Here is an 18881-nt window from a genome sequence, read left to right as displayed (position 1 = left end):
ATGCTTATAATTTAGAAACTTCTCCAATTCATTTAGTAATGAATTATCAACTTTGTATTATCAAGTTGAAAATACACTGAAACAGTGTTTTTCAAACTTTGATATGCATAGCAATCACTACAAAAGCTTGTTGAATGCAAATTCCCTTTCCCTAAACAAGAGAACCTGTGTCTGATGTGTCATGTGGAGGGTAAGGAATTCACATTTATGTAAGCTCCCCAGGTATATTCTAATGAATGTGACTAAATTTCTTTTCTAGGAATATGGATGGGCAAGTATTAATTAATTAATTAATTAATTAATTTATATTTTAGTTAGTTGACGTACAGTGCAATATTGGTTTCAGGAGTAGAATTCAGTGATTCATCACCTACATACAACACCCAGTGCTCATCATAACAAGTGCCCTCCTTTTTAAAAATATTTATTTATTCATTTTGAGGGGGGAGAGGAAGAAAGAGTGAGAGAAGAGAGAGAGAGAATCCCGAGCAGGCTCTGCACTGTCAGTGCTGAGCCCAACATTGGGCTTGATCTCAACGAATCTTGAGATCATGACCTGAGCCAAAATCAAGAGTTGGATGCTTAGCCAACTGAGCCACTTAGGTGCCCCAACAAGTGCCCTCCCTAATACCTATCACCCATCTAACCCATCCTCCTCCCACCTCCCTCCATCAACCCTCAGTTTGTTCTCTATCTTTAAGAGTCTCTTGTAGTTTGTTTCCCTCTTTTCTCTTTCCCTCACTTCCCATATGTTCATCTGTTTTGTTTCTTAAATTCCACATTTGAGTGAAATCATATGATATTTGTCTTTCTCCAATTGGCTTATTTCTCTTAGCATAATATATTGTAGCTCCATCCATGTCATTGCAAATAACAAGATTTCATTCTTTTTGATGGCTGAGTAATATTCCATTATATATATATATAGCACATTTTCTTGTACATTCATCAGTTGATGGACTTTTGGGCTCTCTCCATAGTTTGGCTATTGTTGATAATGCTGCTATAAACATTGGGGTGCATGAACCCCCCAAAATCTGTATTTTTGTATCCTTTGGGTAAATAACCTACTATTGCAATTGTTGGGTCATAAGGTAGTTCTAGTTTTACTTCTTTGAGGACCCTTCATATGGTTCTCCAGAATGGCTGCACCAGTCTACATTCCCACAATCAGTGCAAGAGGGTTCCCCTGTCTCCACATCCTTGCCAACACCTGTTGTTTCTTGTGGTGTTAATTTTAACTATTCTGATAGGTGTGAGGTCAGTATCTCATCATGGTTTTGATTTGTATTTCCCTGATGATGAGTGATGTTGACCATCTTTATGTGTGTCTCTTAGCCACCCGGATGTCTTCTTTAGAAAAGTGTCTGTCTATTCATGTCTTCTGTGGGTGGATAATTAAAATGGGCAATTTAACAAGATGATTCATGTTACTTAAACTCCAACCACCAAGTGTAATACCTTATGACTCTGCTGACCTTTTTCTGACAACATAATAACTCATTTAATGAACATAAGCCTCAGGTTCTGGTAGTGCTTATTGAGGTAATAATTATATATTTTTAAAGTATAAATAATAATGATTTATAGTATTTGCATAGGACTTTAAGTTAAAAACCACTTTAACCCATATATCTTATATTTTTACTTCATCCCAAACAATGGGGCTGTTACAATAATTTAAGACAAGTGAATTCTAAAGCTTTCCCAATAAGCCAGCAAGTCCAAAGGAGGACCATAAACAATCAAACTGCTCTAAAGTCTCTTTACAGCCTCATTTTAAAACCTAGGTAATATTTCTAGTTTATTTAAAGCTCTTTAGGAAAAGAGGTTAACCTTTAAAATGTCAGAGCCTCTGTGCTAGCTTGGGCTTTAATCATCGTAATTTGTGCAAAAGAGGCAGACTTGGAAAACCCTCTGCTCCTGCAGTGCTACAGTAAAGGCATCACTTGAGAAAGGCAGATTGAAAAAGTCCAGACGTTTTGTTAAAATTTCCTACTGTGTTATATACGGGTCTCCCGTTTCCATCAAGTTAGCCTTCATTTATCCCTCAAATTCCAGTCTATTGATATTTTGTCAGAGGTGTCTGTGACCCCTCAGTCTAAATAAAGCCCCATTTTTGAGCCTTTCTATCCTTCATTGCATTTATCACAATTGTAATTATATAATTTTTGCATGGTTCATTATTTAATGTCTGTGTCCCTAATGGATTGTGAATTCCTCAAATGCAGGGATTGTGTTTTGTTAACTACTGTTAAATTGAAGCCCTAACACTGTGGCCTGGCACAGAGAGGCACCTAATTCATACTTGAATGAATGAATGAAGAGTAAGAAAATGTTCCCTCATAAAAGGTCCCAGTGTTGCGTATTTACAAGCATCAAAGTACCCTAGAAAACTGTCTTTGTTGTTTGGGAGATAGGCTGGGAAGTGAGGACAGATTTTGAAACAGCAGTGTTGGGAAGTCCCATTCAATTCACCTGAATGTAGGTGGAGAGAGTTTGGCAAAGTTAACTGAAAAAATGCTGACTGAGGAATACTAGACGCATAAAATAAAATTACAGTTTGCTTTAACTGCCTTATATTGTCTACCTGCCTTGTAGATAGAATGTGTGCACTAAAACTTTTGACATTTCATCTGAAATGCTGGAGACTGGATGTGGATAGGGGAGCATGTGGCGGGGGTGGGGGGGCTTGGTGGGGGCATCAACATATACCCACCAGCAGGGCTCTGATGACAAAAAATTTCAGGGGGAATCAGAAACAAATCTATAGATAAAATTGTGATTACATTAAGAAGTAATGCATGCATCAAGGATGATTGATTCTTCCTCTAGAAGATACTATCTTCTAAAGCATCTAGAGGGTCTTAGTGATACTGTTATAACAAGTAGTTATTAAAAAATGAACTCTATTTATTTGGACAAAGGGAAAGCTGAGTGAAAACATGTTAATGTCTTGCATTATGTCTGGGAAAAGATATTAGTGAAACCATAATGTGAAAACCAAGGGAGATTGGAAGACATGCATGGGGGAGTAAGGCAAAACCATGAAAATGGCATGCTTTGTAATTCTATATGAACAGTGTACCAACTGTTACCCTGCGATACAATTTCAGAATTTGAGGTGGTTCTTTAAGGCAGATAGTTACCATCCTAAGATGTTTTCTTTTAGTCCTTTTGTATCTCTCTTACACTGAAACTCAACCAGGAAAAAAAGGAGGTAGTTTCAATCTCTTCTTGAATCTTAGATCTTTTCAATGGTATGGGTGAAGAACAGGTATTAGGGGACAGTTTTGGGATTTGGATATACCCTAATATTTCCAAGTAAGGGCTACCCTCCACTTGACTGATGACCTCTTGTTCTTACATAATTAATTAATTTGGATATTCAAGGGGCAATCCCTTGGTGCTCACTACACATGCTAAGTCTAAGGGCATTATCAGAGAGCACTAGAACTCTGCAGGCTTCTTTGAAAGCCTCTGGTACTGACTGTCACAGTACCATTCACTCAGACAACTGGGTGTTAAGTTTTCAGAGCTTGAATATTAAGAAGTATGTGATCCCAAGATAAGTAAATGGTTTAACATATTTGTATTCAACATGCGAGCGTTTGGTAGTTAACAGAACAATTGGGAGCAAAACTTATCAGGTTAGGGTGTTTCGTCTGTCCTTTTGTTATCTCACATCTTGCAAAAGTAGCTTAAACTCTGTGCTGATATTGTAGAACTGTAAAATATGGTAATAGTAGTGTTATGAGTATGGATATGAGTTAATTACATAATTTGTTTTTATGAATGTCTGGCAGTAATAGGAACTATATAAGGAGAGATTTTATTATTCTGTATTAGCGGGTGTGTGTATTCACATAGGGGACTGATGAACTAAAAAGTTGAATTACAAAAAAAAAAAAAAAAACCCTGCAATTTTATAGCATGCTACTCTAATAACACTTGGAGTTCTTTTTCAGGTGAGAAAGAAAATTGTCTTTTAATTTGTTCCTTAACTCTGTTTCTCTCTCTTCAGTCTTGTTGACTATTCCTCTTCCCTAGATTTGTTCTTTTGGACAAGTCTCCACCTTAAGCTGATACAATTTAACTTTAACATAGCTCAAAAGGTTTTGTTTTTTTTGTTTTTTTTCCATGTCCATACCTATGACAACTTGGAGCATTTTATTTATAGCTAAAAACCTACAGTAAAATTTGGGTAGCTTCCAAATTTCCATCAGTATGAACTGTACCTTATATTTATAGATGTAAAACTTGATCTAATACATGAAGGTTTCTAGGATCAGAACCAATATCTGGAGCCACTGTCTACATTTTTTTCTTTAGTCTGTTGCCCTTTAACGTTGTTTTGGATTGATTTTTATGCTTTCTTAACAGGTATATTTTCTTATACAAAAGAGTCAAGAAATTATTTTCCAACATAAGCAAAAGTTTTTGCCTATATAACAGAAAACAGAACTTGAAACAAATTACATGTACAACTCTAATTAATGATACCTACACATCTCTTCTTTCACTTAAATAACATCCCAAGCAAAACCTCCAAAATCTCGAAATATGCTTTTGCTCTTTTTCATCTGCGGGGATCGATGCTCTTAGATTTGGATCAAAGTATATTATAGTTCAGATCACTCTTTGTTTCTTTTTTTATTTCTTTCCCTCTCCCCGCCCCCTACAGTTTATTGCTTTTGCTTCTTTATTCTTCATCCTGGTTTCGATCACAACATTTTGCCTGGAGACACATGAAGCTTTCAATATTGTTAAAAACAAGACAGAACCAGTCATCAATGGCACAAGCGTTGTTCTGCAATATGAAATCGAAACGGATCCTGCCTTGACGTATGTAGAAGGAGTGTGTGTGGTGTGGTTTACTTTTGAATTTTTAGTCCGTATCATTTTTTCCCCTAATAAACTTGAATTCATCAAAAATCTCTTGAATATCATTGACTTTGTGGCCATCCTACCCTTCTACTTAGAGGTGGGACTCAGTGGGCTCTCATCCAAAGCTGCTAAAGATGTACTTGGCTTCCTCAGGGTGGTAAGATTTGTGAGGATCCTGAGAATCTTCAAGCTCACCCGCCATTTTGTAGGTCTGAGGGTGCTTGGACACACTCTTCGAGCTAGCACTAATGAATTTTTGCTGCTGATAATCTTCCTGGCTCTAGGAGTTTTGATATTTGCTACTATGATCTACTATGCCGAGAGAGTAGGAGCTCAACCTAACGACCCTTCCGCTAGTGAGCACACGCAGTTTAAAAACATTCCAATTGGCTTCTGGTGGGCTGTAGTGACCATGACTACCTTGGGCTATGGGGATATGTACCCCCAAACATGGTCAGGGATGCTGGTGGGAGCCCTGTGTGCGCTGGCTGGAGTGCTGACAATAGCCATGCCAGTGCCTGTCATTGTCAACAACTTTGGGATGTACTACTCCTTGGCAATGGCGAAGCAGAAACTTCCAAGGAAAAGAAAGAAGCACATCCCTCCTGCCCCTCAGGCAAGCTCACCTACTTTTTGCAAGACAGAATTAAATATGGCCTGTAATAGCACACAGGGTGACACGTGTCTGGGCAAAGACAATCGGCTTCTGGAACATAACAGATCAGGTAAGGCACAATTTCAAATGCATGCCATTAAATACTTTATAGACCAGTATGTCCCTTAGGTAGAAGGCAACCATTTTCATTCTCTGTAAACTTTCATGAGTTTTCAGTTCTACCCCTTCGCAAAACATGTGTTTGTATCAGGCTTGTAGATAGCTAGACTGTAGCCTGTAGCTTTTCTCAGTAGATTCCAAATAGAAGCCTGCGTAGCTGGTCTATAGAGTTTTCCTGCTTTAGTGGGAATGCCCTCTGCTGATGGTGCCAATATTTTCTTTTGCCTGTTTGTTGCTCTTGTGCCAATGTTTCTTTGTTCCCCTGCACGATGTGATGGTATGATATTGGCCATTTTCCATCTTTCATTCTCAAAATGTTGCTTTCCATATCATTTGGCTTGGCGTGTTTGTCTCAGTTTTATCTCTGCCACATGGGGCCATGCATCTCAACCTAATTCACAAGAAGCAGTTACTTAAAAAGAATGGATGCTTATATTTGAAAAGCCTGAACACCAAAAAGGTGATATGGAAGATAGCCCTTTTGATAATACAAGTTGTTGCTAGTAATATCCTGGAGGGTTGATTAAATTTTCATGATTGTTAACTTAGGTAGGATCTTCAGTATAATCCCTTTAGATTGGGTAAAATGCTATGTGATATAATAGACTCACCATTATTCTGGAGATAGATGATCTGCTTTGTCTAATCAATGGCAAAGTTGAATTTCCCTGTGGATTTCCTTTTTTCTACACTACGCATTGGGTGCTCTGTTCCCTCCCAAAATGAATTTTGGGTGATATATTGCTGAATCCCTTCTCCTCTCCATTGCCATAAATAATCTAGAGAACATCAACTGATAATTGATGTTCATTTTGCCAAAGTTATAGGCAGTAGTGTCCTCTCTATTATGTATGGGTACAGATGAAATATTTTGTAGATTAAACAATTTAATTAGCTTTGAGCCCACTATGAAAATTTAAGATATGTGCATTCCCTTTAACTTAGATATATTTAATATTTTTCTTGTAAAAAAAGATTTATGATAATCTTATGTGAATACTTTTGCATAATTCAGAAATGACACCAATTACACAGAGCAAGCAAGCAAACAAACAAAAAAGGCAAGTAACATTTCCATAGGTCCCTTCATTAGTTTCCAGAAGTTTTTGTGAAGTAAGTGGGGAAATAAATGTGGCTGGAACTAAAATGCTTTCTTAAATATATTATTCATAAAGATCTTTTTGTTCATTTAGTACATTGTTCTGCAGATTCTGTCAATATATCTAAAAACTATTAGGCCAAGAATGTCTTTATGAATAGTGGAGTTTAGTTGATGTTGGTCTCATCAGACTGTTCTCAGTATACCTGTGCAGATTCCTTACGAAGGGCATGGAAAAAGAGGACAAACTCTCAACTTGGGTAAATATTGTTATAACAAGCTAGCATCTAGGCCAATAGGATGTAAATGTCTTTGGCAAGCATATAGAAGTAAACAGTTGTTTCAAGGGCATTTGGAGAAGTTAATCTTATTCCTTCGTTATGCTCAAAAAATATTTTTCATTTCAAAAAGGAGAACCTGGACATAAAGTGAGATTTTGGATTTATTTTATTAATATTTTGGGGGAAATTACTTTCAGCAAATATTAAAAGCCTGTGTCTTAAAGAACTCCAAAGACAAATATGTACCTCGGAGTTTTTCCTTAAGTAGGCTCCACTTTTAAAGATTCCTATTCACAGTAACTAGAAAGCATGTCAAAAATCTTAAGATATTAATGTGTGTGCTAGTTCATTATCACACTTGTTTTGAATTCATATTAGTTCTGTGAAAGTCAGTTTCCTACTAAATGGGATCCAAAATGGAATTGAAATTTCCCAAGAACATTTCTCTCCTTTTCAATACATTTCCATTTTGCTCCATGTAGATTTTTGTAATGAGTGATGAAAATCCTTTTTCTTATCATGATGTGATTACTGTGTTTTGTATATGGAGTGACTGTACTATGGACATTCAGTGTAAACTCTTTGTACTGTCTCATTTCCTCATCCATCACTGTCTGTCAATGGGCATGGTGCTGTGACCAGTGTTATCAGGTGACGACAGTACAGGAAGTGAGCCGCCATTATCACCCCCAGAAAGGCTCCCCATCAGACGCTCTAGTACCAGAGACAAAAACAGAAGAGGGGAAACATGTTTCCTACTGACAACAGGTGATTACACGTGTGCTTCTGATGGAGGGATCAGGAAAGGTAGGCATGCATTTAATCAGATCCTAACAGGTGACTTAGAAATTAAGTGCTACTAATATATGGAGTGATATAAATGCTCTTGCATCATTTTCTAGGAAAAACTGCACACAGTGTTGTTTCACATTTCTCATCATCTCTTTTCTCATTATAAACATTTAAAGTACATATCATAACAGTACACTTGACTGTCATATCTGAAAGGTATTTCATCTTTCTCTTTTTCTTTCTTTCTTTTCTTTCTTTTCTTTTCTTTCTTTCTTTCTTTCTTTCTTTCTTTCTTTCTTTCTTTCTTTCTTTCTTCATTCATTTCTGTCTTCATTCATTCATTTCAGTCTTCATTCATTCATTCATTCATTCTTGTTTTTGGTTTTCCATTTGTCTATGGGAAGAATTGTAATGGGGTATTTAAAAATTAAGTTGCTCATCTAATTATCTTAATATAATATACTCAGCAGTCTTTAAAAGTTATCTTTTAAACTACAAGTAATAAAACTCAGTAATTGGCTCTATGCATATATTTGATAAGTAATTGATAGAACAATAAGGCTTTTTTTTCAAAGAAAAGCTTTAAACATTCTCTAATTAAATCTCTTATCCAGTATTTGGGCAGTCTTTGCCATGATTTATCTGAATGTCACAAGGTTAAAAAGATATAACATCCCTGGCCATATAAAACAGTATATCCAATCACTTAAAAGGCTACTTGTGTACTTATATAATGTGATACAGAATTTCTCTTCAAGGCAATACTAATAATTTTATTACTATTTTCAACCCACATTGAACTGTGACTTGCACACAGAAGATACTCAATAACACTTGTTGAATGAGTATATTTTGTTGGTTAGGCATCTTGGTCAAGGAATATAACAGTATTGAAGCACCACTCCACCATGTGCTTCCAATTTTCTAGATTATGCCACTGTCTCTGACCATACCCTAGGTGCTGTTTTTTGTTTTTGTTTTGAGTAAACTTTATGGATCTCAGGACAATTGGGCCCTTTTACCCGCTCCTTAAGAAATAATTTTGTGACATTACCTACCCTGGTCCAAGGGCTGATATGCTCTTTGATTACTCCTACTTTGATAATTCTGTTTGCTTTATTGCCATGGTTCTCTTTCTCTGTTTATTGACAGAATAGAGAAAGAACTATAATTATTTCTTATGCAATGTACTGAATTTGAATGAAAACCAATCCAAAACTTTCATATTAGTGCAACTGTGTTTTAAAAATACTTCACTTTTTGCTATTCATTGCAGTTTCTCCCAATTGAATACTTTAACATTTTAAGCCTTCAATATTTATTTTGTGATGTCTTCTTTGAAATGTCTCATTACCCATATTGTACTTCTCTTTCATTGCTTCTGAACACTTTTTATTGTCCTGTCTCCATGCCTTTGATCTCAAAAGAGAAGTCAGACTCTTCTTTTATTTCTTTAGTATGTAATATTTCAAATACTTCTTCATTTCAGCTACTTCCATTCCTCTGCATCTATTCTTTATACCAAAATATATTTCAATTATTTGAATATGTTTATTTGATTGTTTGCTAATTTACATTTAAATATTAAGTGCTAGAACAATTTTTTAAATATTTTATGATAGTTAATATCCCATCATTGTACTTAAGCAAAATATGTATACATACATTAACTGATGATAATAACGTATAACTAATAATTTATTGTATAGAACATTATATTTTAAGTACATTACATATCTTAACCCACTATATAGGTGTATATATATATATGTATATATGTATATATATGTATATATGTATTTATATGTAATGTGTGGCTATATTTTTATACATTTTTGAACATCACATAATAAAGTATCACATCCAATGCTTATACTAAGGTTACATGGTTAAGAACTTAGCTAAATTTTTTTCCTTCCACTGTCAGACAATATTTGAATTTTAAGCTATCAAAGGAGATCACATATGAAAAAATACTTTGCAAATTATAAAACATTATGCAAATATAGAATTTTTCTGTAAAATGGCAAAGTTTCATGAGCAAAGCAATTAATAAGATATTTAGTTTGTATGGAAAAATTATACATAAAATTCTATTCCACAAATACAAAATTCTCTTTATCAATGAGCACATCTTTGAAAATTCATCTATGGGCTTTTATTCTTTGTCATTTCTCATCATAATCAACTTCTTTTTTCATTCTTGCTTGTTTTTTTTTACACTACTGTGTTTTTCCTCCCAGTCCTTGTAACATTTTGGCTAACTTCACTTATTTTTTTTAGTGTGTTGTCTTGTCATGTTTATCAGGAATCTATTCTTCTCTTGTTTCCTTTTATGTAGATTATAGATTTCTGCTATTACTCTTATTCAGGCATTTATTTCCTAAATGATCCCTTTTTTATCTTTCAAGTTGGTCTCTCAACTGATTTGATTTTAGTGTGCTGAAAATTCTCCCCTGTACAGATGAAAAGAAATTACCAGATTCCCACTGAATTCTTTTTCTACCAACAAGTATGCATATAGTTGGACATACATTAAGAAAATTTATGGATTCCCTGTAAGAATGAACTCCCAATACTTAGAACCTGTGTTTTTATTTATTCAGTAGTTTTTAGGAAATCATATTACATACACAAAAACATACCCATTGATAGTACATTGCTAGGCAGTTTCAATATTTCCCCATATAAGCACATGCTTTTGACAACCATATAATTGGGGCGCCTGGGTGGTTCAGTCGGTTAAGTGTCCGACTTTGGCTCAGGTCATGATCTTGCAGTCCCTGAGTTCGAGCCCCGCGTCAGGCTCTGTGCTGACAGCTCAGAGCCTGGAGCCTGTTTCAGATTCTGTGTCTCCCTCTCTCTCTGACCCTCCTCTGTTCATGCTCTGTCTCTCTCTGTCTCAAAAGTAAATAAATGTTAAAAAAATAAAAAAAACTAAAAAAAAAGGACCATATAATAGGCACACCTTGTATTTAGATGCCAATTCCAAGTAGGTTCAATATTGTTTATTCTCATGAATTATATTTTTAACCATTCCACTCAATAAAAAGTTTGCTTAAGCAAAACCTTATCAAATTTTGTATCAGAAATGAACCTGCAGAATAAAAAATATATATATTCAATGAATAACGTATAATTTTACTAAATACTTATTAAATTAGAAGGGAAGTCTTTTCAAATTAACACTGAAATTATAGTTATTAAAGTAAAAGGACTTATAAACAGAATAGATAATATTTATGTTAAAAACTGTAATTCAGAATAACAATTGAACATTAAGAATGGGAACCAAGATTTACATATAACTAGGGTGATTAACATAAAACGATCAAGTAAATTTTTACCTTTTTGGAGGTCCTGTAGGGAGATTACATGGTCAACTAGGATAAATTATTCTTCATATAATTCCCAAAGTTATACTTCCAATGTCTTTACAGAAGAGCAGTAATGACTAGCTCTTCAGGAGCATGGAGGTCCCTGTGTAAGGATAAATTATCTGCAATTCTTTTTTAATTATTTAAGACATCCTCTTATTAAGTATTCCATCATCCTCTGGAATAGAATGAAATACATGTTGCCTCCCATGTTTTATATCTCTAAATGCTAACAAAGCTTATTGTCATATAATCCTCTCATTAGCAGAAAGGATGTCCTAGAGAATTTTACAATAGGTTATGGATGGCATAAATTTCCATCTACAAAATCTCAAGGAAGACCGCTGAAAGTTTCTGTGTGTGTGTATGGGGAAGGACGTTTCTGTCCAGTCCAGCTTCTCCCACAGTAGAGCAGATATTACAGTCTGTGTCCATTCTTGTACTGGCTGCTTGAAAATCAAATAATCACTAACTCACTGAAAATGTTTCTTCTTTTCTAGTGAAAGGAGGAGAGATAGTATTAGCTTCTTCCCCAGAACTTCCATGAAAATTAAAAAAAGTACCTGAGAGGAACACAGGGAAACACAAAAGGCCCATTTTCTTTCTCATATACTAATCATGCACACCGAGGGCTAATCAGAGCCCAAGGAATATGTCCTGAGACTAAGGAATCCATGAAGTTTAGTGAAGTTGTATCCACTTGCTCAGCTTTGGCTGAGGGAATTTCATTTTCCTGTTCGACAACACTTTTTTTCAGTGGACTTGTCACAACATTTATTTCCTGACTAGTTTTTCTTATGACTGAATCCTACATTTGGTTCTTGACTACTTTTTCAATCAATAGTTGTCCTGCTTTTAAGACAGTTCACTTCCAACTTTACATGGTGCTAACCACCCCATTGAACTGCCTCTACTCTTTTTCTAATAAATAATGCTACAATATATGAATCTTCCCAAAGGTGACTTTGATGGGAATGTTGCTTGAGTGACTAAGGAAAACCACTGGGTTAAAGCTTGTGAGGAGGATCTTTTATTCCGTAAGTCCATGATAATCACGTACAGTTGATTAGAACGCAAGATAATAGAAAAAGTGAATTATGATCAAATGGTTCTCAGTTCTTGGCAGTGGAGAGCTAACTGAAAACATCACATCATAAAGTTCAGACTGTAATTCACTTAAATTATGACTCAATTTATATTTCATTTCCTTCCTTTTTTCTTTACTATTTTTTATCCAAAGATATAGAAATGGGCATTCTACATCACCTAGATAATGGCATCAAACGCCATTATTTAAGAATCATCCTTTTAACACTATAAAGCTGAAAAATTGAATATGCTGGAAAAAGAGTTGTCCACTTAAAGTTGATCATGCTTATTAGCTTAGTAAACAATACAAAATGAAAAGAAAAAATAGCCCATTTGTTTTTTTTTTTAGAAACAGATTCTGAAATTTAAAAATATTAGCCAAGTTTATATCTTACTTAAGTTGCTTTGCCTAACTCTTAAAAGATCTGTAGTATTTTATATACCAAAATTACATCAATACAAATTACAGTGGGAAAGAATGAATTTTGAAGTATTACAACTATAAGTTTTGATTGATTTAATTTCTTGGGAATGACAGCTATAGTGAGCTTTATTTTTTTAAGTTATAAATGGTCTCAATATTGAATTCTTTGTAAAAAAAATTTTTTTCCCTTGAACTCAAAATAGCACTTTTGATTATCCTGCATGGTATTATTTGTCTGTGTCTATTTTCTGGTTGAATTCAACTGATGTCTGTGCATTTTTTCATAAAAGGATATGAAAAATCCCGAAGCTTAAACAACATAGCGGGCTTGGCAGGCAATGCTCTGAGGCTGTCTCCAGTAACATCACCCTACAACTCTCCTTGTCCTCTGAGGCGCCCTCGATCTCCCATCCCATCTATTTTGTAAACCAAACTGCATCAGTCGGCTAAATTGTATGAATTCGAGTACTGTTTACCCCAAAATGGAAATAAGTAAATGTAGAGTTACTCCAGGCTCCATTAAATACAGTTTCAATCCTGCATGATACTACTTTTTGAAGTCAGAAATGCCACTTGGGTAGCTCACAAATCTTCTCCTGGCTTTAAAGATTATCTAAAGTAGTGCTACTTCTCCATATTAATTACCCTGCTCTCCTTTCGCAATAAAATGACAGGTAGTGTCAGATATTGGCCAGTATGCTAATACGTAAACATATCTTCAGGGAGATATAATTAAAACAGTGTGCTTCCAAACACCGGTCACTTCATTGGACCTTCATTTCTCGTGACTCTAAACCATTTTGAAGATGTTTGGGATCCTATCTTGATTGCACACAACATGACTTTGGTCAGCTCATTTGCATGGACCATCTTGTCTCTATCACCTGAAAGCAATGTCGCAGAGTTCGGGGACCGTGGATGGCTCAGGATATGTGTACCTGCTGATATGAAAGCACTGGTTGACTGTTCTGCATGTTGAATTGTGGGGCAGGGAGGGCGAGTTTCTCCTTGACATTTTTTTTCCTTATTCTTTGAAAGAAATATTTGTTTTAAACAGTTTAATTTCTTGGTTGATTTACTTTTCTTCAAAAATGCTGTATTGGAGTTCTGAATGTCTCTGGTTGTTTGCACACAGATAACTGCAAAGAGGTTGTCATTACTGGTTACACGCGAGCTGAGGCCAGAGCTCTTACTTAATGACTTGGGGAAGGCACAAAACATGAGAGAAAGGTAACTGCCAGCCAGGCTTGCATTGTTTAGCCAGGAATTGCTGCTTGGTATTAGAGTCATATATATATTTTTCCAATCCCAGGATTTGTCATCATTTTCAGAGGCAAAGTGCCAAATATCACCCAAAGCTCTCGTGTCTTTTTTTATCCCCTTTCTTTATTTTTATTTATTGATTTTTGTGCAAACATCAAAGATGATTGTTTTCACTGGAGGCTTTCTTGACCAGCCTTAAATTTCTGACTCACGGGATTAATCAGATTTTCAGGCAGTGTTGAATCAGGTGCTTTGTCCTGTATGGCGTTTTGTCCGTCTGTCTTAGCTCCCTGTCTTCAATGTATATGCCATCTGTCTTCATGAAGCACAGAAATGCCTTGATAAGATGTTCATGATTTTAGTACCGGGTCCTCTCCCCTGCCCCCCGCCTTCTCTGCTATTTGGAACAGCCTCTCTGCTTTGTGTGTAAATGGATGATGCCCTGTAGACTACCTACGTTAATCAGTACTGTGAACCTTTTTGATAAGCAGGATTTAAGCAGCAGTATCACCATTACATTTGGTTGCTGGCTGCAGTGTCAGTGTCTACTACCTAGCAACCAGCATTCATCACTACACTCCAGCAAAACCCCTAGGGAGTTTTATTCAGCCCAAGTGGAAGAAATTCTGTTTACAGCGTCCCGATGAATGCAATAGCAATAGTGTGTCCAGTGTATTGGGCATGTGAGGGAGGAAAAATGCTATACTATAAATTGAGGGATAAACATTATTATTTCTAAGGCATTCAGGATCCTTGAGACTGTTGATTAATCCTTAATTCTCATGTTTATTTTTTGTGAGGAAGACAAATGTCATTTTTATTATTGATCACATAACGTCTATTATTCTCTAAGTCCTAAAGCATGAACTGCATGTCTGAGATTTTGTACGGCAATGTATTTACCCAGACGTACACATCTGATATTTAGAGATTCTGTGATCCTTTTAATAACACCACCCTTAGAAAGTTATAATTCCATATAGCTTTATGGTAAAGGAATTAATATACTGTCTGGTGCTGCTGTTATTGACTGCAGTGTTGTACAGAATTTATCATGGATTTTTGACTGCTGAAAAAGGGACAATGGAATTTAGCCATGCCAAGGACTGTACTGGAAACAGACTTCTGCTGCTGAATGTGCCCTGATGTGACCAGGTCGCACTCGGAAGAAGTCCCTGCGTCTTCATGAGGCATCTAAAGCTTAGAAAAGAACTGTGGCTGGAACTCATTTGGTGCTCCCCATATGAGTGGTCTGCTTGTGGACCTGCCGGGATCCATGAGACAATTGTAAATACCAACACGTGTGCATGGGTCAACAGCTTCAGCCATCTCACACCCAAGGAAGCCAAATTCATGATCAATATCTCTGAAGCTTCAAGTAAGGCCCATACCTCTGTGAATTGCCCCTCTTGGGCCTGCAGTAGATTGTGCTGTGAATCATACAAGGCAGTGATAATGGCGTAGTATAGATGTGTCTTAATTTCCCTTATTTCTTCTTTGTTGTTTGAATCCATGAACATCGATGGTATCATTTTTTTATAAACCATTTATGTTATCTGCTTGTCTTTTTGTGAAATTTTCAGTGCCTATTTATCAAAACTAACCTGTGTTTAGTCACATATTTGTTTAGTTCTGGAGAATCATTATGACTTTTTAAAAAAACTCACCAATGTTATTCATGGTTTAAGTGTTTTGTCATTGTTACCTCAATTATAAATATTACAGAAAATAAAATTCTGGCAACGAGAGTATTTTTTTATTAAATGATCAAGGAGTAATGTCAGTATATAGTAGAGTATTAATCAAATTATATCCTAAAATGTATATTTTGCATAAAAGAGATATTCTTCAATCAATTACTTTTTGTGAGTTTTGTGGCAACCGAAGCTTGTACTTGTTTAAAATTGTTGTAGTTGAAACTGTGTAAGAATTCTTCATCTTGCTTAATCAATATTTCCAGAATCGATTAGTTCCCCTGGGATTCTGAATATAACATATAACCTAATTATGAACCCCTGTATTGTGGACCTTTTGTGAACATTTCAAGGTGCATGCACAACCTTGGTGATAACTGATGGATATGTAACTAACTGAAATGAAGAATAAAAGGCAAATAAGCTGGGGATAAACTTGAATCCTATCTGATTAAATTATTCATATTCTTTTCTTGGCTCCTCTCTTTGTTTTGGAATTTTCAACAGGCTTTACTATTTTTATGCTTCATGGTACCACAGCAGACACTCACACATAATACAAGGAATTTGGGATGCAGGGATTTATGAACATACAGAGCTCTCACTTTCATTCAAGTCTTGGGCATGTAGCCTGTGTTTTCCTCTTCTAAGTGCTTTGCCTGCCTAAGTTTCTTATAATTCTGAGATGGAATTATTATTAATTGTGATACTACCCAATATTTATATGGCATTTTATGACTAGTACTGAGTTTTCATTTATATGTTCTGACTCAATCATCACAGCAATTCTGGAGGTAAATATATTTTGTTTTCATTTTGATGATGGTAAAGTTAAGGATCAGAGAGGCAGAACAGTTTACTTTTATTTTTGCTGCAGATGATCTTCTCTGCCATAGTTTCTCATGGTTTTAATATTTACTGAGCCTCTTGTAAATGCCTTATCTTCTAATATTTACTGAACCTCTTGTGAATGCCTCCTCCATCTAAGGATGGCTTCTGTCTCACTTATGGGTAATGGACTTCTGTTTTGACAGCACACCACACATAGCTAACATTCCAGTATATGGTGAGGTTTTGTGTAAGTTTACCCTATAAAAGCTATGAAGCTATCGGTATTAAGGGAAGGGTAAAGTGAAAAAGAGAAACGAGGTTGGCAAATCCAACACTCTCCTATTATGCATCAATAGAATCTTTGCCATGTCTAAAAATGCTCCGAGTTGATTAAGAGTCTATTAAGACTGAGTTCATAAAAGGAATATGTCTAGATGTAATTACTGATAAAATGTTTTTAACTGTGGTGTCAGAATGTAGGATTTACTGTAAAGAGGAAAAATGCACAAGAAGAGGGAAAGAATGTGTTTTAATAGATGATAATTACCATCAAATTTTTATTAAAAAATCAAGATTAAATAGTCATGAATGAAAAGTGAAGATATTCATTTTATCTTTGAAATAAATCACAAAACAGACCAGTGGAATAGCAATAGTGAACTTTCTTGGAAAGAGACAATGAATATGTTAAAAGGCTATATTACAAAGCAGGGACTCTGGAGGATTTATACCATGCTTGAAGACATTTAGAGCTAACTGAATCTATTAAAATATTGAAATCCCGAGCAGTTTATGATGATTAAAATATGCAGCTTAAAATTTTTTCTTAGTGACAAAAATTGTCTCTCTTCCAATTTCCCCTGCCAAAATTCAGTTAATTGTTTAAATTCTTGAATATTATTAAATTATAGATATATATTAATTTTCTCTAACATGGATTCAGTATCATTCATATTGATACTAAATTTAATAATTTCCTGTTCTCCCCTAAACTAACGCTATTTCAAAGATATGATATTTTTCATCATTGTCTAAAAATTAAATAATTGTATTGAATTAGTATTTCTTGATGTTTTTCTTTAATTTTTTAATGTTTTATTATATGAAATTTATTGTCAAATTAGTTTCCATACAACACCCAGTGCTCATCCCAAAAGATACCCTCTTCAATGTCCATCACCTACCCTCTGCTCCCTCCCACTCCCCATCAATCCTAAGTTTGTTCTCAGTTTTTAAGAGTCTCTTATGCTTTGGCTCTCTCTCCCACTCTAACCTCTTTTTTTTCTTTTTTTTTCCTTCCCCTCCCCCATGGGTTTCTGTTAAGTTTCTCAGGATCCACATAAGAGTGAAAACATATGGTATCTGTCTTTCTCTGTATGGCTTATTTCACTTAGCATCACACTCTCCAGTTCCATCCACGTTGCTACAAAGGGCCATATTTCATTCTTTCTCATTGCTACATAGTACTCCATTGTGTATATAAACCACAATTTCTTTATCCATTCATCAGCTGATGGACATTTAGGCTTTTTCCACAATTTGGCTATTGTTGAGAGTGCTGCTATAAACTTTGGGGTACAAGTGCCCCTATGCATCTTGATATTTTTCTTTATCATATTGTCATGGCAAAGTGAAGGACCGCTGAATATGCATTTTGAACAGCAAGATCTTCAAAGACTTTGGTGATTTCCAGTTAGAATCCCACATAACCTAATGCTATTTTTTTTTAAATAGACTATTTTTTAGAGCAGTTTTAGGTCTATGCAAAATTGAACAGAAAGTAGAGAGAGTTCCCATTTACCCCCACCCGACACATGCACAATCTTCCTACTGTCTGCGTCCCACACCATGGTCATGTATTTGTCACACTCTATGGACCTACAAAGACATATCATTATCACCCAAAGCCCATAGTTTACATAAGGGTTCACTCTTGGTGTTGTACATTCTATGGATTTTGTTAAGTGTGTAATGACATGTGTCCACAATTGTAATATCATACGGAATAGTTTCACTGCCCTAAAAATCCTCTGTGCTCGTCCCTTCTTTCCCCTTAACCCTTGGCACCCACTGATATTTTTACCGTCTCCATAGTTTTGCTTTTCCAGAATGTCATATACTTGGGCTCATACAGTATGTAGTCTTTTCAGATTGACTTGTTTCACCTAGGAATATGCATTTAAAATTTCTTCTTGCCTTTTCATGGCCTGATAGCTCATTTCCTTTTAGTGCTGAATAATATTCCAGTTTTTGAATGTATCCCAGTTTATCCAGTCACCTACTGAAAGACATCTTGGTTGTCTCCAAATTTTGACAATCATGAATAAAGCTGCTGTAAACATCTCTGTTAGGTTTTTGCGTAGATACAA

At 35.4% G+C, this 18881-nt stretch overlaps 1 protein-coding gene across 16 annotated transcripts in view; it reads left to right on the top strand.

The window, feature by feature from the left end:
- KCNC2 (potassium voltage-gated channel subfamily C member 2) overlaps nucleotides 1–16151 on the top strand; it is a 198732-nt gene extending 182581 nt beyond the window's left edge. For 3 of the 16 annotated variants that reach the window (XM_023257247.2, XM_023257244.2, XM_023257246.2), the window contains exons 3-5: nucleotides 4685–5612; nucleotides 7685–7849; nucleotides 13015–16151. In XM_023257247.2, the coding sequence (XP_023113015.1) occupies nucleotides 4685–5612; nucleotides 7685–7849; nucleotides 13015–13151 (1230 nt within the window). In that variant the 3' untranslated portion in view covers nucleotides 13152–16151. Of the gene's footprint in view, nucleotides 1–4684; nucleotides 5613–6018; nucleotides 6123–7684; nucleotides 7850–12170; nucleotides 12249–13014 lie in introns of those variants that run through there. The other 13 variants (XM_023257253.2, XM_023257251.2, XM_023257252.2 and 10 more) reach the window with 13 other exon arrangements.
- Nucleotides 16152–18881: the final 2730 nt, after the last annotated feature.

The sequence above is a fragment of the Felis catus genome, chromosome B4, assembly GCF_018350175.1.
Source record: "Felis catus isolate Fca126 chromosome B4, F.catus_Fca126_mat1.0, whole genome shotgun sequence".
Classification (NCBI taxonomy): domain Eukaryota; kingdom Metazoa; phylum Chordata; class Mammalia; order Carnivora; family Felidae; genus Felis; species Felis catus.
Note: the sequence above shows the minus strand (reverse complement) of the source record. Positions and strands in the feature narration are given on the sequence as shown.